At 56.1% G+C, this 21,531-nt stretch overlaps 1 protein-coding gene across 1 annotated transcript in view; it reads right to left on the reverse strand.

Moving 5' to 3' along the window:
• The window catches only part of FGD5 (FYVE, RhoGEF and PH domain containing 5), a 56,641-nt gene that overhangs the window by 9,872 nt on the left and 25,238 nt on the right, over nt 1-21,531 (reverse strand). The window contains 11 exon segments of the mRNA XM_032458694.1: nt 757-894; nt 1,157-1,256; nt 3,462-3,541; nt 4,848-4,931; nt 9,541-9,609; nt 10,639-10,710; nt 16,815-16,873; nt 17,438-17,488; nt 19,152-19,239; nt 19,838-19,994; nt 20,267-20,427. Of these exon segments, the coding sequence (XP_032314585.1) occupies nt 757-894; nt 1,157-1,256; nt 3,462-3,541; nt 4,848-4,931; nt 9,541-9,609; nt 10,639-10,710; nt 16,815-16,873; nt 17,438-17,488; nt 19,152-19,239; nt 19,838-19,994; nt 20,267-20,427 (1,059 nt within the window).

Genomic DNA, 21,531 nt, shown 5'->3' on the forward strand with positions numbered 1-21,531 from the left:
GAATCTGCAGGTTCCACATCCACGGATCCAACCAACTATAGATCAAAAACACTCAAAAAAAAATTCCAAAAGCAAAACTTGAATTTGCTGAATGCTGGCAACTACTTATGTAGAATTTACATTGTCTTTATAGCAATTTAAACACCATTTACATTGTATTTGGTATCATAAGTGATCCAGAGAGGATTTAAAATATATGGGAGGATTGTGTAGGTTATATGCAAATCCACACCATCTCACATAAGGGACTCGGCATCCTCAGAGCTTGGTATCCATGGGGTCCTGACCCAGTCCTGCCCTGGCCACCTGGGGACGACTGTATGATGCAGCGACCACCAGAAGTCTAGTTAGCACCCATCACCACACAGAGTTATTCTTTTTTCTTGTGATGAGAACTTTCAAGATCTACTTTTCTCTTAGCAACTTTCAAATACACAACATATTACTAACTCTTGTCACCATGCTGTAAGCTTATCTGTGTTTCTGACGAGCCTGTGTCACTAACCATGACGTGACATTTTTTTCTCCCAGGACAAGAACCGTGCACGCTACAATTTTGAGCACGTGGTGGTGTAGTGGATCAGGCCTGGGATCTGGAGCCCGAGTTTGAGGATATCAGCAAAACGGGAACGAACAACCCCTACTTTGCAGGGTGGGTGTGACACGCCCCAGTCTGGGCCCAACACGCCGCTGGACACCACTCAGCCCCCACCCCGTGCCACCTCGGTGCAGGGGCTCCCCGTGAGGGAGGCTCACCTTGCCGCAGGCGTGGCAGTGGTGCCGCCTCAGGGTGAGGGAGAAGTCGCAGCCGCAGTTCATGCACATCATCACGTGTGTGACAGGCACCAGGGTAGGGGGCCTCTCCCCCAAGCTGACCCCCAGCCTCTCGCGTATCTGGAGCAACGGAATCGGATGAGCAGCATTGTCAGGAGACCAGCTGGACAGGCACACCCTGTCCTGCGCGGGGTGTGTGTGTGTGTGGCCCAGGGTGGAGCCTACTAGTGCAAGCCCCTCTGTGTCCTCCAGGGAGAAACAGAGCTGGAGGTGCCAGGCTGTGGGTGGCACAGTGACGGCCCAAGCCGGTCGGAAGGAGGACCCAGTGCCCTGACGGAAGAAGATGCAAGTCGTCCTGGAAACCCGGAGCCGCCCCACTCACCTCCACGCTGTGCTGGAAGGCGGCCAGAGCCCGGGCCTTGTGGTCCTCAGGGAGGGCTCTGCTCAGGCAGCTGTGCCACTCGTCCCGTTCCGCACAGGAGCTGTGGGCGCGAGCTGGAGTGTGCCAGGGCGCAGGGGCTCTGCCTCCCGCCCTCTCAGGGCTGGCGGGGTGCTGGCCGCCCCGCCCCTCCCCCACGGCTGAGCCTCCCGCACCTGAAGTCCCACCAGCCAGCACCCGCCCCCTGCCAGGCCGGCCCCGGCTTGCACCTCAGCCCCTCCGCCTACGAGCAGGAGCCCCGCACGTTAGCTGTCCTCGGGGCCCCGCCTGTAACCTGGGAACGCCAACGCTACCCCTTCAACTCCCAGGGCTGCCGTGGGGAATGAAAGGACCCGTGGGGTGTGGACAGGCTCTGTCAATGGCAAAGCACTGTTCCAGGGGCATAAGCGAGGCTCAGAGGGTCCCATGCTTTAGGGTGTGGGCTGGTAGGGGCCAAGGGCGGGGTATCACGGGGAAGGGAGGTAGACAGATGCTGACAAAGGCCCCAGTCTCTCCACCTTCCTCCTCATCTTCCCACATAACTTCCCTGACACTCACTCACCCAGAAAGCAGACTTCTTTACCCCCTTCCTGAGTGGTGGGCGCCACACCCGGCTGAGCTGCCCAAGAGGCCGCGGGTGGAAATTCTCACAAGGCCCACTAGGTGTCGCTCCCACCCCGCGCTAAGTGTGCAGACTCTGCGGGGAGAAGGATTTGGCCTAGGAGGGAGGGTGGTGGGCAGCCAGATGCCGCGCGACCCTAGAAGGAGGTGTCTGGGTCCCCTGGAAGCTTCAGCGTGTAGCATCTGGGCTATCAGGAAGGAGACTGACCTGTCAGTGACAGTGGCTCCTTGAGGCCACTTGGCCAAAGGGCAGTGTTCCTGCCTAGGAGAAAAGGGCAGCCCCACCTGAAGGGCTGAGCGTGGCCTGCCACTACCCTCGCTTCACGTTTGGGCAAAAGGAACCATGCCCTGGGCCTCCTTATACCCCTGATTTCACCTGGAGAGGCCACAGAACCCCACCCAGGCATCACCTCCTCCAGGAAGCCTTCCCTCACTCCCCTAGATGCGGTGGTCACTCCTTAGAATCTCCAAGGCTCCTTCCACCCCCCCAGGCAGGAGACAGCAGTGGAGAAGCGCCCTGGGTCACAGTCCTGCGTCTGAACCTCAGTTCTGCCTCACATGGCTCATGGGGGACACCTCTCCAGGCCTCAACTCCCTGTGCAGGGGAGGAGCTGCAGGCCCCACCTCCAAGGTGGGGGTGGGGGTCAGAGGAGACACCTGGCACCTGGCAGGTGCCCGTGCATGTCACTTTTGTTGTCACTACTAACTATTACAGCAGTTACGTTCCGCACTGTAACCAGTTCACAGCTCAGCCTATGAAGTGGGCCCTCCCCAAGCCAGTCAAGGTTTAAACGGTCTGTGTCTTCAGCACAGGACCGCACACTGAGGAGCAGCTAATAAACACTCAGTGGGCGAGTGCATCCACCAGACAATGTGCGCCAGGGCGGAGTACCGTCCCAGGCCCAGGGCCACCCCACAACGGGACCTGCTGCCGCCTGTCATGTGCTGCTGGGAGGAAAGACACACAGACCTAGGGAACCCTGCCCCCCCCCCGCCCCCATGCCCAGAGCGGCCCCTGGCAGGAGCCCCACCTCCCCGTTTCTGAGCTCCGGGGACTGGAGCTGCGCTTGCCCTGGAAGAGGGGAGGGGGAGCTCCTTCTCTGTGGGAAGCCAGAGAGGACGAGGACGGATCCCTGGGCAGCCTGAGGGCTGAGGAAAGCAGTCCCTGATAGAAAGCCCTCACCCTCAGACAGGGAAAGCACAGGGCTGGCTGCTCACCCCTTATCTTTCTTTCTCTCTCCAGACGCGGCAGCCTAAACGCAGACCCCTTTATGAACTAAGCTGCACCACGCACTTTCCTCTGGCCTTAACTTTTCTTACTCCTGTGAAGACCCAATAATCTGTAGGGTTTTACAGCCGTGAGGTATTGTGATTGTCAGATTTAAGCAACGGACTCTGGAAACCCCTCAGATTCTATGTAATGTTTTATGTGTATGCACATTGTTTCTGGGGAGAGAAGCCATAGATTTTTCAGATTCTCAAAGTGGTCTGCAACGCAAAAATGGACAAGACATGATGAAAAAAACAAAAGTCCTCTGACCCAAAAGGATACCGAAATGAAAATGGTAATAGGTGTAGTATCTGTTGTTCCAAACTTTCCCATCGTCAAAATCCTGCCCCAGATCCTCCCCCGCCCCACGCCCCATACCTCGCAGACAGAGTCAGGCAGGACTCGGAAGTCTCGATCTTCAGGGCGTAGGGCACTTTCTCCATCACCGGGCGGCTGACCTGGAAACCGACAGCAGCCCTCAGGTGGGGGCAGTGGGGGCGCCTCACAGACCGGATTCTTCTCCCGGTCCTGCCACTGCCCCTCCCTGAGCCAGAGCTTCCTCATCTATAAAGGGCAAGCCTTTCTTTTGGGCAGATGCTGTGTGCTGGAGGAGGGGGTGACTCTGACTCTGCACCGTCCCCCTCAGAAGGCTGTGAGCGTCCCTCTTAGAGCCCATCGTGTGGGACAAGTCGCTGCTCAGCGGCCACCCTCCCTCAGCATTTCTGTAGCAGGCTCCTGAGCGGAAGCTTTGGTCCGCGGTGCCCTCTATAGGCTCCTCCAGCCCTCACCTCTGCCCTCCGTTCTCCCACCTCAGTGTCCCCTCTCTGACCACTTCACGCTACACCAGAATTAACTTTCTAAAACTTCCTGCTCATCACGAATCCCCATTAGCTCCCAAGGGCCCCATATTCGGGACCAAGTTACACTGAGCTTGGTCACAGAGAACCCGGCCCTTCCCGCCTCTCCGACCTCACCCATGAGACTGTCTAGCTGGGCTGGCCTCTCTCTCCCCTTTAACAGGTCTCTGTACTTCCACGTTCACAGCAGCATTATTCACAGCCACCAGAAGGTGGAGACAACCCAGTCCATGGATGGATGAAAGGTACACAAAGTGTGGTCTCCACATATGATGGAGTACTACTCAGCCTTAAAAAGGAAATTCTGATACCTGCTACCACAAGGATGAACCTTGAGGGCATTATGCTCAGTGAAGCAAGCCCATCACAAAAGGACAAATAGTGTGTGATTCCACTCACAGGCAGTCCCACAGTTAACTAAATCCATAGAGACAGAAAGGAGGATGGTGGGGGTCAGGGGGACAGAGAGGAGTCAGTGTTTAATGGGGACAGAGCTTCAGTCTGGGAAGATGAAGAGTTCTGGGGATGGATGGTGGTGGTGGTTGCACAACAATGTGAATGTACTTAATGCCACTGAACTGCACACTTAAAATGTTTAAAATGGTAAATTTTGTATTATATGTATTATAAACACACTTAAAAAAATTAACACCTGCTTGTTTTCTTCCTCCAAGCCTTTCCTATACCTTTTCCTCCTCCTATGACTCCCTTCCTTCTCTCCTTCAGCCTCTACCCAAATATCCACTCTGGGACTCAGCCCCCCTCCTCCAGGAAGCCCTCCCTCACCCCGCTCTCCCAGGACTACCTGCTGTAACTCACATGATGGGGCTCCGGCTCCTCCTCTGCTGGGTCTCCTCCTCCCCTGGGGTCTACCCGCCCACCCTGGACTCCCGCACTGGGGACCCACCTTCATGCTGGCCACCGCCAGCGTGTTCTTCAGCCGGTACTTCCCGTCCTTCTGCGGATACGTGTACAGGAGCACATCGCTCATCTGGGGAGAGGGGACCCGTCAGACATGACTTGGCCCCGGAGGGCTGCATGGGCGTGTCCTGGAGGATCCCTTGTATCCCCAGGGACCCCCGAGGGAGAGCAAAGCCGCTCTGGGCTGAAACGTGAGCCGCTTCCCCACAGTCCCGCTTTGACGCAGACACTCAAGAGGAGCAAAGGCGGAGACTCACAAAAGGTGAGGTCTGGGAACATTCAGAGGCCCAAAAGGGACACAGCCCAAAAGGGACACAGCCCAAATGTCTACCGGTAGGTGACCGGACACACAAACTGTGGTGCAGCCACGCTGCTCAGCACAGCCACTCGGCCACCAGGCGAACCAAGTGACACACAGGACGACGGGGGTGGACCTCCAGCACACACGGAGTGACAGAAGCCGGACGCAGAGGGGTGCACGCTGCTTCCCCGGGACCGTGCTGGGGGGCTGGGTGTGCTCTGATCTCGACCCCTGGTGGTGGTGCCACCATGGTGTGCAACTGTCAACACACACTGACACGTACACTTAAAACGGATGCATTTTACTCTCTATAAATTAAGCCTCCATAAGGCAGAGCTAGGGAAGGGAAGGAGGGAGGGAGGGAGGGAGGCAGGTCCCGAGGACAGGGAGATGGTGGTCCTGCTTGCTGCTGGACCTCCAGTAACATAGCAGGCGCCCCACTACTGTCTGCTGAGTGAACAGCTGAAGCTGCCCGCTGCCGCGCAGGGCAGACAAGAGAAACCCAGTGAAGACACCTCACCTCCCTAGGAAAGTGTTCCTGCTTGGCTGAGAGGTTTATAGCTTGAAGAGCCAACGTCACGCTCCGGGTGGGGCTGTGGGCCGTCAATCCTGACCCTGCTCTGCAGCAGCTGTGTGACTATGGACAGGCCGCTTCCCTCTCTGAGCCTCAGCCACCCCACCTGCCACGTGGGGGACATCCCCACCCCCACCGCACTGTGAACACTGAGTGGCGCTGGCGAGCCCTGGCACACGGGAGCCAATGTAAACCAGGGTGTCCCGGGGATGGGACAGGACAGGCATCTCAGGGTCTGAAACAGGACAAGAACTCGGGATTCACCCTCGTCTCCCTGCAGAGTCTGCTGAGGAAGCAGAATGGGTGACTTTTCCCACCACTGGCCCTTCTGGCCAGGGCAGTGCCGAGACCTGGCCTGGGCACAGAGCTGCTGTGTGACCTCAGGCAAACGCTTCCTCTCTCTGGGCCTCACTGTCTCTACATGGAGTTGGAGTAGACCAGGTCCAGCAATTTTTTTGGTCAAGGGCCAGAGAGTAAATATTTCAGTCTTTGTGGGACAGATGGTCTCTGTCGTAACTGCTCAACTGGGCCACTGGAGCCTAAAAACAGCCACAGACGATCATAAAAGAATGCGTGAGGCGGGGTTCCAACAGGCCTCCGCTAACAAAAGGCAGACACTGTTGTCACCATCTCCCCCTCTCATAGGGAGAAACTTGAGGCACAGGCTGGCTTGATAGCCTCCCAGGATCCCAAAGCTCCTCTGTGGCAGAGCCAGGGTCGCGAGTCAATGAGGCTGCCTCCACGAGTGTCCAGGGTGGTGTGCTGGGGGGGCCCGCACGGTGACCAGGCCCCACCCACCCTGGGGAACTGCTGGTGTCACTCACCACGGGGCCCCAGCCTTTCTGTGGCTGCCCCTGCTGCCATGGCAACGGCATTAGCCCCTGAGGCTCCCTGGGTGGTTCAGGACCACGCTGCCTCCCAACTGCCCGCGGACCTCCTGTCCTCTTCAAAGCGTGTTTACAGCCCCGTGGAGGGAGGAAGAGGGGCTCCTCATGGAGGAGTAAGGGGGAATTTCTCTCAATAAGGAGCCACCAGTGGGCAGCCCCACCTACTGCTTGGGGCCAGAGGGGACACCAGGGCCACTGTGGGAACCCCCCCCCCCCCAGCATCACGGAGGCCCCTGCGTGCTGTGGGCAGATGCCCTGACTTTGCTCACAATAACCTCTGTTAAGGTTATTTTATGAAATTAGCATGCGAGAAGGAAGAAAAGTTCTTCCTTAAGTACATTTGCCATGGTGCTCGCTGGCCCAAGAGCCTGTCCGTCTATCCATCCTCCACCCACCTACCCCTCCAGGGGGTAACTACTAACACCCACTCAGTGGGAGGTCCTGTCCTGAGGCAGAGAGAAGAAGGGGTCCCAGGTTCAGACCTGGGGGGGGGCCTTACGGACCAACGACAAGAGGAAGGAGAGACCAGGCCTTTCATTGTCCATGGCTGAGACAGAGGCTCCGGGGAGGGGCCACACTGATGCTGGAGGGAGCCCGGGGGAGGGAGAGAGGGGAGGAGAGGAGAGGGTGGGGAGGGAAGGAGGGGGAGGGAGTGGGGGAGGGGGAGATGGTGACACTGTGTCTCTGCCTGGCATCTGATGCCCCTGTGACAGGCACAGGGACAAGGGGGGCACGGCCAGAGGGGAGACGGAGCTCAGTTTGCTGCAGTCTCACAGCCAGCAAGCAGCAGAGCTGGGACGTGAACCCAGTCTGACTCCCAGGCCCATGCTCTTTGCTACCAGCCCAGACCCCCCCCACTTTCCATCCTGGAGAAGAAAGGACTCAGGAGACCCAGTCATGGGCTCCAACTCACCACAGGGCTGCCCTGGGGCGGAGACCCATGTCCTGTGGGTCCTCAGAGGGAAGGGTAGAAATTCTCATCAAATAAGTGGTTTTTATGCGTCAGACACATGAGGCCCCCCAATCAGTTCCCCAAACTGCCTAGGATTTCCACTTTCTTGGTGGGAAACTGGAGACTCAGACACGTCTGCGACTGTGTCAGGGCCGCAGAGGGGCTGAGTGTCTGGTGAGGATCTAACCGGCTCAGCCCAGCTCATTCCCGCCCACATGGTGTGCATTTCTTCTCAACAGAAAGTTCTCAAATATTAGGCTCTAACATGGAACAAGGACGGCTTCCTCACTGGACTCCAAGATCCACAACAGGGCGGGGGCCCCATCTGCACACCCCACACACATCCTGGGACACAGGAGGAGACAGACAGGAGCTGCAGAATGAGTGACGTCACAGCAGGCAGCGAGCAGAGGTCAAAAAACTACCGAGAGAAAGGGATTCAAGCATCTGCAGGGACTTCAGGACCCTTCTGAGAACTCAAATCCGAGCATCCAGTGGTTGGCTCTCAGATCCCTCTCAAAGCTCCCCAGGGATCCTAGCTCCTCCTGCCTTTAGCCAGATGTCCCCGGGCACCGCAGCACCACCGACCAGGGCGAGGGAGGTGACGGGTGGCTGTTAGGAGGGAGCAGCGGGTGGGGAGCCCCTGAGCTCGGACCACATGTGCTCCGTGCAGAGCAGACTGACCCATGCAGCCCTGCGGAGGCCTTGGGACATAAGCTCAGCTAACCTGCCCGGCAGCTGCAGACTTGGGATCCCCTTCTCCGGACCATGAGCTCTCCCCGGGATTCAGCCCCAAGTGGCTGAGCCACGGTGTAGACCCCACTGGGGAGCGGAAGAGCCCACCTGCAGCCAGTGATTCCATGAGACCCACAGAGCTCCTCCCAACACGCCGAGCTGCTCACGCCTCTACTCTTTGCTCATGCTGTTCCCGCTCCTGAAACGCCCTTCCTTCGTGCACCTGAGAAACTCCTATCCTTCCTTGTGGGCTTAACTCGGATACCATTTTCTCCAGGAAACACACGACACACTCAGCACAGTGCGGAGCACCCAGTAAACACTCAATGTCAGCCTGCCACTGGGCCGCTCCGCTTTCTGTTCCCTGCCGCTCCTGCATCCTCTGCTTTGCTTCCCTGGCTCTGAGATTCTGCCCACACTGTTCTTATAACTCGGTCTTTACAACAGGCACGGGGGGAGGAGGCCGGGGCACGTGATGTTCGTCTCTTGGTTCCCAGCGCCCAGCTCGCAGGAGGTGCCGGCTCAGTACACGTCCGCACAGACAGGCCCTGGACACCGGCTCAGAGCCGCCCTGCTTCCACTTTGCACACCACTCCAGCCAAGTGTAAGGAGGCAGCCACGGCTGACAGCAACAGCAAGTGACAGCTCACGGGGAAGGAGCCGGGAGAACTTAGATGGCAAAGTGTCTCAGGACTGGCACGAAGAGCCGCCTGCCGCTCAGCAGCCTCTGAGGTGGCTGTCGCTACATCACAGGCTTGGTCACTCCCTGCAGTTCCAGGCCGTGGCTGTAAACCACCAGAAATGTTACACCATAGCCCGCCTTGTGCTCCGTGGAGAAAGGCTGTGGCTCGGGTCAAACCCTGGTTCCCTCGGGGCCTCTGCCTCCCCCCTGCTGGGAGATTCGCCACGTCAACTCCCCTTACGTGTTGGATAAGGCAGTTAACAGTCATTCCCAGTTTAAGGACATTTCAGACAGGCACATGGATCATTAAAATTTGGCAACATTCCACTCAAAATCATTCAAATAATACATGAGGGATGGGTTGTGGCTTCCAAGGGTCAAGCTCTCAGCTTTCTGGAAAGCTCGGCTGTACAGAATGACCCTCCTGCTAAGGATTCGGCTCTGGGCTAGTCCTCCTCCCTCCTTTCCAGACGTCCTGGAATACCGGCCCCAGAACACTGCGCAGAACTGGACAGTCCCCAGCGCCTGGTCGGGGGCCAGGTACTTACCAGAAACAGGTGCCGCGGCCGTCTGTTTTTCCCTGTTACTTTCATCAGCGTCCCTTCCTTCAGAAACTCCTGTGGGGGGAGAAGCAGACCTCGGGGGTCAGGCTGATGCCCCCTACTGTCCTGGAGAAGGGTGGCGGGAGGCCTTTGAGTGGAAAACTCAATTTATGGTGTTGTCCAGAGTTCCAGAGCGGCTGATGGGAGAATTCCCAGCATAGGAGAGGTGGTCTGTGCTCGGAAGAGCAGCTCTGGAGACAGGTATCTGGCCTTGCAGGATCACCCGCCCTGAATTACACCAAGAACTAGACACTGTTCCAGCCAGAGCGGTCCAAAGAACGACTCGCCCCTTGGTTTGCCATCACAAGGGGTCCAGTCAGAGAAGAGCCTCTGAAAGTTTGCTAAAATAGATGCAAACCTGTGAACAGTTGCTACTATAGCCCCCTTAATCTGGAGGATAGAAACAGGTATTTAATAAATATTCACTGAGCTCCAAGACCCAGGCCAAACCCCTAGGTGTGATTTTACAGACGCTCAGACCAGTGAGATCCCTGCCAGTGTTGAGTAAAATCTCCCGAGCACAATCTCTCACTCTTCTGCTTCTTGCCCTTTATGGATGGTAATAGGTAACAAACACAGCTTTTACTGTATAAAATTTTTTTTGACTATTTTTGAGCTGAGTTTTATGCTTTCCATTTGGAAGCTTTAAAGTGGGTAAATTTGTCTCTTGAAAAATGTTATTTTTAAAATGCTTTGTTGGGACTCCTGAGAGATGGTTCCCCTGATTTCCCAGCAATGCTGAACTAAACTAAGAACACTTGGTGTCTCTTCTTCTCAGAGGTGACAAGGACCCAGGGAACACTGAACTCAAGTGGCACTGCTCCTTTAAAGGCCCTGAGAGTGGAAAAGCCCAGGGGTGGCAGCCGGGGGCCTGGGGAGCCCAAAAGAGCCCGCACCCCCCCGCCGCCTCCCTCCCCGGTGCAGCACCTGCAGCCCGGCCTGTCTGGGGCCAGCCCAGCTGAACAATGGTGCTTATCAGGGCCTTGCCCGCCTGCCTGCCTGCCGGGCCGCCCTCTGCCCCTGCCCCTGGCGGGTGGCACTCACCCTTCCTGGCTGGAGGAGATCCCCTTGGCCCCGAACGCTGTGCTCGATGTGGACCAGCTTCTGCAGGTTTTCCTGTGGGTGGGAGCAGGCGGTGGGGGGGAGATGCTCAGGGCCCCTTGTCTCCTCTGTAAGGAGTGGCACTGCTTCCTCGTCAGAGAAGGAAACGGAGCCCAGAGGGCCTCGCCCCCTGTCCGACCTCCTGTCGGTGGCAGGACTGGGAACTGAGCCCGGTCTGCAGGACGCCAAGCGTGTGGGCTGCCCAGGTCGGCTAGTCCCTCCGGGCCTGGGGTCGGACACCACCAGCTCTCTGTACGCCACAGGGGTGGTCACTTGGCCTTGCTGCTTGTCTGCCGGCCACTGCTCCTACTCTAGCCTGAGTCCCCTGAAAGGCCTGGAGCATCCAGACTTCAAAAGCCCAGAGGTGACAGATGCCCGTGGACAGACTGGCTCTCTGGGCCTGCAGCCTTGGTGGGGACACATCTGAGGGAGGGAAACCAAGAAAACACATCGTGGGGAGGAAATGGTTCCCTGAAGAAAAGCAAGTGTGCACGGGAGCTCCTTGTCAGTCCCTCACTGGGCATCCCCAATACATGAAGGGACAGGCCTCCCTCCCCTGGGAACACCGCCCCATAATACTGCAAATAACGAGCACCTAAACCATGGGGCAGGTGCCCCGGAACCTTATGCAGGGTTGGATCTAAAGTTAACAAACAAGGTGAAAATCGTGTGTAGAGAAAATGCCTTGAAAAAGCCTTTGTACCGTCCCTAGTTTAGGGCATAAAATCCTACATATTAGAAATGTATGAAAGTTGTTCCACTTCCACTTATGACAGAAGAGTGGCGGGAGGACAAGGCCCCTACCTGAACAGAGAAAAAGCCAGAGCTCCTACGAAATCGTAGCTCTCCTTATGCCAGTTGGAGAGCTGGGCTCCCAAGGCCACCAAGTGAACTGAATCCCACAGACAGACCAGCCCCTCCACGGACACACGAGAGAGTGTATGCGCCGGAGGGTGGGCAGAAAGCGGCTAACATGTTAGTGGCTTCTTAAAGGTCAGGGTGGGCTGGTGGGACCGTTTAGAATAACAGGGAGCTCAGACACAAGGGGAATTTGCAGGAGTTTCTGCCAGGTGTTTACAAGGAAGGCTGGGGGCCAGAGAGAACCCCTCCTTGGTGGTGAAGGCATGCAGGCTGTCACTGGGGGGCTGGCACAAAAACCTGCCTACTTCCCCAGGCCCCTCTCTCCTACAAAACCCTTCAGCCCCTGGGGAAGGCGAGGCAACACCCCCTCCCAGAGCCCAGGCAAAGAGCCATCCACTGCTTCTGGGGAAAAGGCCGAAGTCACAGCTGTCTACCCCAAGTTGAGAGAGCCAACCTCTTGGGCCCAGGATCGTGCACCCACACAAAGCAGAAACCGTTCCAAGACCTGCCACAGACGCGTGGCAGAGTTCGGCTGCCTTGCAGGGGAGGGACGGGAGTGCTGGCAGAGCCAGGCTCGGAGGCCCTACTTAAGACTGAGTGACAGGAACCAGCAGTCTACCTCTGAGAAGGGGCAAGAACACACAGAGATCCCTTCTGTGGTGCAGGGATTGCTAAAAGCTGAGGATGGAGTAGGAATATGAGGAAAACTCTCTGGCACCTCAGGCCCCCACAAATAGCATTAGGTAATGGCAACCCCCTTCTAGAGGAGCCCCGTCTGCGGGGCTCTGAAGGTGACGATGGTGACAACGAAACCCAAACCCAGCTCAACTGCTGACTGGACTGATGCAACTCCCACCCTTGACACGAACGGCATGACCAAAAAAGAGGCATGCCCACTTCTGGGGGTAGATACCATTTCCCTCAGTTCCTCTACACATGAGCTATGGTGTTCAGACATTACGAGAAACACACAAGAGGCAAAAGAGAACCCCAACTGATTTTCAGTAGACAAAGCATTCAAGAAAACCAGAATGTGAGGTGACACAGATGCTGGCACCATCAGACAAGGACATTAGAGTCACTATGATTAAAATGTTAAAGGAGCTAGTGGAAAAGGTGGACAGCATTCATGAACAGATGGAGTTTCAGCAGAGATGGAAACTACACAAGAGAGTCAAATGGAAATGTGAAAAATAAGAAATGTGGTATCAGAAATGAAGAATTCCTTTGACAGACTTAGCAGCAAACTGAACACAGCTGAGGAAAGGATGAATGAACATGGAGATAGGTAAGCTGAGATAAACCAAACCAAAACACAAAGAGAAGAGAAGAGTGTGGGGAAAAACAAAAACAACAGCAGCAGCAGAGCATCCAAGAGAGTTTTCCAAAATTGGTGAACAACAACAAACCACAGATCCAGGAGGCTTAAGAATCATAGCAGGATAAATGCCACCCACCCCCACTAAAAACACACGTATTCAGACATCATAGTCAAACCTCTAGAAGTCAAATGTAAAGAGAAGATCTGGAAGGCAGCCAGAAAAAAAGGGACACATCACATAAGGAGGAGAAACAGAAACATAGCTGATTTCTCATCAGATACTATGCGGGCCATAAGACAGTGGAGTAGCATCTTTAAAGCAGTGAAAGAAAGTATTGGTCAACCCAGATTTCCAAACCCAGGAAAAATATTTTTCAAGAAGGTAGACAGATTGATCAATTAAGTAAATGGACATTGGGTGGTGGAGCCAGGTTTCTCCCTGTTGGAGTGGAAATTTACAGACAAGCCAGGGGAGGAGGCTGGTATGGTAAGAACTGAAGATACCAGTTAGAACTCATATTTACCTTACAGATGCAGATGGTTATGTATAGAAATAGCTATAGATATATTTCTGTGCTCTGTAGCTAAAAGAACCTAGAAGAAATGCCACCCCAGTAGCAATGAACATACCTGATGCCCAGATCTTGGTTTCTAATACCATCATCCAATTAAAGGAACCAGAGCTCCTTGGAGAAATGGCTGATTCTAAGACTGGGGCAGGAAATATACATGAGTCTGGAGCATCTTATAGTTCCAGGAGGTAAGGAAGTTCTCAAAAAATAACTAAACAAAATAAAAATCCCCACCCAAACCCACACTAGCGGGCGTATGTGAAAGGGGCACAGGGGTGAACTGGTCCGTCTCCCAGTGGCCAAAGCTAGAACAGTTTGAGAAATAAAATTAAGTAGATGGGATTATAACCCAAACACAACATAGATATCCATCAGTCCTTACTGGTATAACTTATTTATTAATAATTACTGAATACATTAATAAATGAGGGAGAAGAGACAAATCTCCCTTGCAGAAGAGTTCCAAATAATTTAGGTAGACACTCCGCCCTCAAGGAGAGGGCTGTTCACATTGACTTTCCTCCAAAGAGGATGGACAGGGCAGGTGGGGGGTAATCTTACAGTGGAGCAATCTGACAAACATGACCTTGGCCAGGTGGTCAAGGTCAACACCGACGGTCATAAATCACGTTGCCAGTATGTACCCTTCACACGATGTGACGAAAGTAGTACTTTCAGTGATCTTCCTCCCCTCAAAGTATAAACCTAGTCTAACAAGGAGAAAAGCACTGGAGAAGTTCCAGCAGAGGGCACCCTACACCCCACCTGACCAGCCTTCTTCAGAACTGTCAAGGTCATCAAAATCAAAGAAACTCCCGGTCAAGAGGGGCCTAAGGAAACGCGGCGCCTAAATGCGATGTGATAGCCTGGATGGGAACCTGGAGCAAACATCAGGCAAAAATTCAGGAAATCCGAATGAACTGCGGTCTTTAGTTAACAATACTATGTCAGTATTGGTCCTTTAACGCAACAACTGCACCATACTAATGTAAGATGTTAGTAACTGGAAATTGTGTGGAATACATGGGAATTCTCTGTATTATTTTAATTTCTTCTGTAAATTTAAAAGTGTTCTAAAACACTAAAAAATGAACTCTATTCAGAAAGCAGGATGGAGGTAGCCAGGGCCTGGGGGGAGGAGGGGATGTGGCACCTCAGACTGGGTGTTGGGTGGTATGTGGGTCCCATTCTGAATCGGTCTGATGGTGGAATCTGGCTCTGCCTAGACATCATACCTCCAGCTATGACTTTCGTGAGGAATTGTGGGAATGGTTCAATGTGAGCATAAACCTCAAATGAACGTTGCCTCCTCCAGGAAGCCTTCCCTGGTCCTCACGACCAATAAGTACTTTCCAGATTCCACTCAAGGCCATGTGGATGCATGGAAGGCTTTGCAAACGGGGGGACTGGTACCAGTAGACGTATTTTAACAGGATCACTCTGGCTGCCAGATGGAGAATGGGATGGCAGGGCTGGGAGGTGAGGAAGCCTGAGTTGGGAAGTGGCTGGAGTGGGGTGGGAGCAGAGACAGAGCCCAGCGCATCCTTCAGGAATACTCATACCACTGAGCTCTGCCTCAGGGTTGGGCTTATTTGGGAAGAGTCCTAGCCCCGCCCCAGCAAGCCTGAGGCAGAGGCCCCAGGCCCCGAGCAGGCCTGGTGCGGCACCCACCGGCAGCTGGGGAGACAAGAGCCGGCCTGTGCATCCTGGCGCAGCAGCCAGCCTGGCCCTTGGGCAAGGCCAGGAGGGCATGCGGCCGTGGGCTACTCCAGCTCCTGCTTCAGGAGGGCGCTGCACGCAGGAGCTCGTGGCAGGAGGGGCGACGCGGCCCTTCCTGACCTAGCTGTTCCTTGTGGAGGCAGAGGCTTCGCTCACCACAGGGAAGTGTGGAGAGCCCAGCTGTCTGCTGCCGCGTCGTGACGAGGCGCCGGCTCCAAAGCACCTCTGGTTTTTGGCTGCACTGAGAGAAATCTCACTGTACGTACAAGATGCCAAAATGACAAAGTGCAGGGAGCTCATGGACTGGCCTAATGACAATGGCGTGTCTGACCTGCTGGATTTTCACACCGAGTGGTACACACCCTCCACCAGCGCCCTCTCTCCCTAGACTCTGGTCCAGCCACGCCCAAGCTGTTCCCATCTCCCAGCCACTGCAGGTGGCCCTCTGAACTCTGACATCCCCCCTCTTCGCCATCTCAGGCCTGTGCCCAGGCCAGGCCCTCCTCCGGGACCACCTCCCCTCCCTCTGCCTTCTCTGCAGGTGCACAGCCCTCTGTGTGGGGGTACTCCTGCACCATCTCTTCCCACATCTCACAGTCCCCGCTGGAGAGACGTCTCCCTTCTCCGAACCTTGGGGCACTTTCTCCCTCTCCTCCATCGTGGTCCTTCATGTCCTCATGTTTGCTGCTCCACAAAGCTGTGACTTCCTCCAGGCCTGGGATTCACGCCTTCTGTCTGCACCTCCACCCCCGGCACAAGATCTGACACACAGCAGGTGTCCCACAGAAGTGATTTCCCTTCCACTCTCTCTGCCTGCGGATGGCTCACTACAAGCACGCTCTGTGCCTCTGCCACAGCAAAGATGAGCAACTGCTCAGCGCACATTCCACCGTCCCTCCCGTCTCTGCCCATGCAAGGCATCACCAGCTGATCCCTGAACTCTCTCCCACAGAGCTAGGACTTGGCCTCAGGATCATTCTCAACACACAGCTCTAACCCATTCACATCTCAGTGGAGCAGAAAATACATGGACACGAGTAACCGTGGAAACCACTGGAACAGAGATAGGATGTGTGATAAAGCTGGCCATCCTGGACAGAAACCCAATAATATCTGATTGGTGTCTCCCGAAAGCAGAGACAATAATATCTGACAGGTGCTCCCTGTCAGAACTGTGTGTGTGCTTAGAGCTCCCGTGTTCCCCTGGATGAACAGCTCTCAAACTTTTGTGGGCAAAACATCACCTGGGGTGCTCGTAAAAAATGCCTGTCTCTGGATCCCACCCCCAGAAGTGCCACTGGGAAGATCGAAGGCCTGCCTAGGAATCTATAGTTCAAAGAACATTCCAGGTGCGGATGCAGATGGCCTCAGACCACAGTCGGGGCATCAGAACCGTGTCTGTGCAAGTTTGCAGCCTCTCTCATCACTCAAATGATGACCTGGAGACCCAGAGAGGGACACACAGGACCTGGGGTCATACAGCAAGTGTCAGGGCCAGAACCCAAGGCTCTCTGCAAGATTCCACGAGACAAATGGTTGCCTGCACTGCCCCCTCCCCAAGAAGTGGGGTCTCACAAGGCAGCCCTGGGCAGAGTGCGGGGCTCCTGGACCTGCACCTGAGGGAAGGTGCCCAGGGCCGGACTTACCCCTTGCTCCATGCTGTCATTGGCGCGGTCTGTGACTTTGGAGACGAGGGTCAGCGCACCTGCAGAGAGAAGCAGAGCAGAGCACAGGGCCTTCTGGGGAGAGCCGGTCTCACTGCCCCATTCTCACCTCTTCCCTGTCGGCTGCCCCTCCCCCGATGTCCCCGCTGCAGTCACAGGGCCTTGTATATGGGAAGCACCAAGCCTTCCCACTGCTGGGTCAGGTCACATGCCCAGTCCCAGCTCAGCCATTGCTGCCTAAGTGACCTCGACGTGACAGGACCGCTCTGTGCCTCAGCTCCCCTGGCTTTACATGGAATGTTAAAATAGGGACAGCCCTGGCAGGTCACATGCAGGGACAGCTACGCAGAACCAGGAGGAAACCGGGAGTCTGGGGTGAGTGCTTCAGAGCTGGCCCCACCTCCTATCACCAAATTCTGGTCGCCCCTTCTCCTCCCCTGACTGGATGTCAGCCCTTCCCGGGGAGTCTCTGTGGCTGGGGTGAAGAGGGGTCATCTCAGAAGCCTGCACCCCCAGCTGGTGGGGAGGGGGCCGTGCCGGGCGCCTGGGACCTGGGTAGAGTCTGGAGTCGGGGAAGAGGGGCTCTGAGGTCACGTTGGACTCACCCTGCGTGTTATCGTACTCGGCCGAGTCCGGGCACAGGTTGTTTAAATAGTCTGTGGAGTGAGCAAGAGCAGGAGTCAGTGTGTCCTGGGGAGGCCAGCCCCTCCTGTCCACAGCAGGAGCCTTCTCTCCAGAGATGGAAGGAAAGTTCCAGAAGAACAGGGTGTCCCCACCCCTCCTGTTTGCCCCATCACAGCAACACATGAGCACACCAAGCCCCTGGGATCACCACGGCATCGTGGCCACCGCTGCCAGTCATTCAGTCATTCAACAAACATTGACAGAGCGCCTGCTGTGTGCCTGGGACTGCGATGCACCTTTGGGATACAGATGCGGAGATGAAACCTGCCTCCAAGAGGCACGCAGTCTGCTGGAGGAGGCACGTCACCACCGACCTGGTAGAGCGTGATGTTAGACCTTCCATACGTGCACACCACAGGGCTCTACACGGGCTGGCCTCGCTCCCGCTGCCCCTCCACATCACCCTTCACCGGGCAGTGTTGGCATTCTCACTTGTTCTTGAACATGCAGAGCTCGCTCCTACCCCAGGGCCTTTGCACTCACTACCCCTCTACCTGGTGCTTTCTTCTTCCAGCTCTTCATACCGCTCACGCCCTCACTTCACTGAGATCTCTGTTCAACGGCACCTCCTCGGAGAGGTCTTCCCTGAGGGCTGTGTCTACTAAAGCAGCCAGGTTCTCCTCTAAGTCCTTAATCTGCTTTATTTTTCTTTAGAGCTCTTATCACGGACATACTACACTTTCATTTCCTTATTTGTTTGAGCAAAAGCTCCGCAGCATCACAGACTTTGACTGCTTGCTTCACTTCTACCGCTCCAGCACCTAGCCCAGGGCCCAGCAAACGGGAGAGGCCTAATGAGCACCTGCTGAATTAACGTTGAATGATTAACGGGCGGATCAGTTCTCCGCCCCCGGCCTGAACGTCTGTTCTCACAGCCTGACCGCTCCCAGGAGTTACGTGCATGCCTTTAAGTGCGGGTGCTGTCTCTGCACCAAAGCATCAGCTCCTAGGCCAGGGGTCTCTGCCCACTCGGGAGGCAGATGCTCAGGACAGAGGTAAGGGTGTCCTGGCACGTGGAGGGAGCAGAGGGGATGACATTCCCATGGGAGAGTTCATGGAGAAAGAAGAAAAGAGGACCTGGGACTGAGCCCCGAGAAACACTGACATTTATGGGCCCGCGGAGAGGAGAGGTGGCCAGTAGAGGCGGAGAGGGAGCTGTCAGAGAGGTCGGAGGGAGGCAGGGAGAGAGGAGACCACAGAAGCGCCAAGAGGAAAGGGCTTTGAGAAGCAGGAAGTGGTCAGTGGCAAAGCCACAGAGAGGGCCAGCAGGTCAGAGGGGGCAAACGTCCACTGACTCAGGAGTGCTCCGGGGATAACAACGGCTTTGGGGGAATGAGACCCACTGAGACGGGGGGACACGCAGAACCAGGGAAGCTGTGAGTTCCTGTGCGTTAGGGTGGGAGAGGCTGAAGGGAGACACAGGAGGTGGCCACTGGGCAGGTTTCCACGTGGCAGCAGGGGGTCCGAGGCCCAGCCAGAGGGAAGGTGCTGGCCAGGCAGGCGGCCGCCTCCTCGGCCCCTCCCGTCTCAGTGGGAGGAGGCGTGACAGCACAGCTCGCCGGTCCGCCCCGCCCCCCGGCAGGAGCCCTCCTCCCCGCACCACCTCGGTGTGCCTCGACCCCGTGCGCAGCCCACCTGTGAGGAGGACCTGGTACTGGAACAGGCGCCGAACCACCCTCAGCATCCGGTGCTTCACATTCTGGCCGCCTCCCTGCTGACTCCGCTGCTCCCAAGGGACGAGCAGAACAGAACTCCATGAGACCCAGCCACAGGGCTCCGGCGCCCCCCACACTGTCCCATCAGCACCTCCTCCAGGCTGAGCACCTCCCCGTCTCCAAAGCCAGGCCCCCTCTCCAGGTTAGCACCGCCCGGCCGCACGTGACAGGTCATTCCTTCGGGCTCGCAGACTGTGCTACACTCAGCAGCACGTCTCTCCCAGCCCCCGTTTGCATCTAGTGTCAGTGACAGAAGAAAGTCCTTGATCTGGCTGCCCAATAACTGGATCCGCAGTTGGTGGCCCTCTGTTGGCCACTCCCATGGCTGGGGCCCCAGCTTGTTTTGTGCTTCTCTAGGAGAATGACCACTAAAACCCTCCTCATGGCTGAGGCCACGCCTAGGGCTCACTAAGTTGTCACCGATGGCCCAAAGGGGGATGTTCTAGGTTCTTCCCCCTGCTGGGTCACCCCCACCCTCCAAGGGCGGCCCCTCTGGCCCCAGCCTCAGGCCTACTAAGAAGCCCCACTGATCTGCATTCAGCACCCCCGCACTGACCCACACCCCTGCATCCTTAGAGTGGGTTTGTGGAGGACCAAGGGACCCACCTCAAACTCCTGGACGGCAGCTGCCAGGCGGGGGGACTGCAGGCAGCTCTCGCCGAGCAGACTCAGGTACCTGTCGAACTGCAGGATGTGAGCGGCGTGGTGCTCAAACCCCTGCTCCCGGGCCAGGAAGACGTCAGCCACCTTCTGCTGGCCCTCCCTGCAGCCAAGGGGGAGGCGGGGACAGGACAGTGAGAACCAGCCTGTGACCACCCCATGTTAGACAGTGGGGGCTGGCACTGCATCCCCAGTGGGGGTCCCAGGCCGAACCTCCCACAGTTGTTTTACTTTGGGCCGACGACCCAGCACTCTGGTGTCTTGGCTTCCCCATCAGCCAAATGGAGGAGACACGTGGGGGTAGGGTTCTGACACCTCTCTCCAATTCCCCAGAGCAGCGAGGAGGCGGGTGGAGGGGGTCCAGGGGCCGCTCACCAGTGCACCAGCCTCTCCTCCAGCTCCTCCAGGATCCCCTGGTGAAGGTCGCAGATGGCTGGGAGTTCACTCAGGCCACGTCTCAGCTCCTCCCTGGCCAACGTGTCCTTGCCCTCTTGGTCCATCTCATCCAAGGTCCTCAAGACAGCTCCGTGGAAATCCTGAAACCCCGAAAGACCAGTTACACACGGGTCGATAGGACTGAGCACAGGTCCCCCTTCCCGGCAGCTCCCCTGAGGCTTTGGAGGCCTGGCCTCCATACAGACCAGGACACGGGGCCTCACAGCAGCGTCTCAGACCCTATGAAACAAGGGTGACAGCACGCTCCTGCTGATCACAGGTACCTGATGGCCAGAGCCCCCATGCAGCTCCTGGCACGGAGCAGGGTTTAAAGCATGGTCATTTCTCCCCTTCCTTGTGGGAACTTGGCTGCACACTTTTTTGCCAGATGGCTAAGGGGTTGGGTAGCCCCTTCCCGGAAGGAGCATAAAGCTCTTGCTTTACTAGTGTCCGTCTTTGAGGAGGTTCACGGGCCGCCCTGCTTCACAGCACAGTCTACAGAAATCATAGGCACCCGCTCCCGAGTGAAAATGGTGAGGACGGCGACCGGAAAAACACTCGCGTGTAGTGCCAAGAAATGAGGGGGGTACAAAGCTGTGCCCCCACCCGAACACAGCTGTGTAAAAAGTGAACAAAGAAAAGCTAAAAGGAAATGGAATAAAATGTGAACAGTGCAGTGTCAGGGGCGTGGAATTAGGACTGACTTTTTTCTTTCTTGCCTCTGTTTTCTAAAATTTCTGCATGATTCAGTGCTTTAAAAATTAAAGTAAATTTAGTAAGTATTAAAATTATGAAGAGTGTTAAGACTTCTTTCTCACAACAGAAGTACCTGATCTTCAAATACACCTGCAGGAGGCCCAATCTTAAATACATGGGATCCTGAAACCACCCTGAACAGTGAGCAGTGCACATCAGGGGAGCTCCGCATCAGAAGTCACGGGCCAGCCGTGGCCTGGCCCACATCCAGGAGGCCAAGGCCCCTTGACAACACTCAGGAAGGGTGATCTCTGCCTTGTTCAGCCGCCTCCCTGACGGGGAGCTCACTGCGGGGCAAGACAGCTAATCCCACTGCTGAACAGGTTTCACTGTTAGAGACTTAAGAGTTTTCACTCTCTTAACACACACATCTGAACAGGGAGTGAGCCTGAGAGGCAGGGAGGTGGGACAGGGGCAGAAGGCGGGGAAGGAGGAAAGGGAAAGGAAGA

The sequence above is a fragment of the Camelus ferus genome, chromosome 17 (genome assembly GCF_009834535.1).
Source record: "Camelus ferus isolate YT-003-E chromosome 17, BCGSAC_Cfer_1.0, whole genome shotgun sequence".
Taxonomy (NCBI): Eukaryota; Metazoa; Chordata; class Mammalia; order Artiodactyla; family Camelidae; genus Camelus; species Camelus ferus.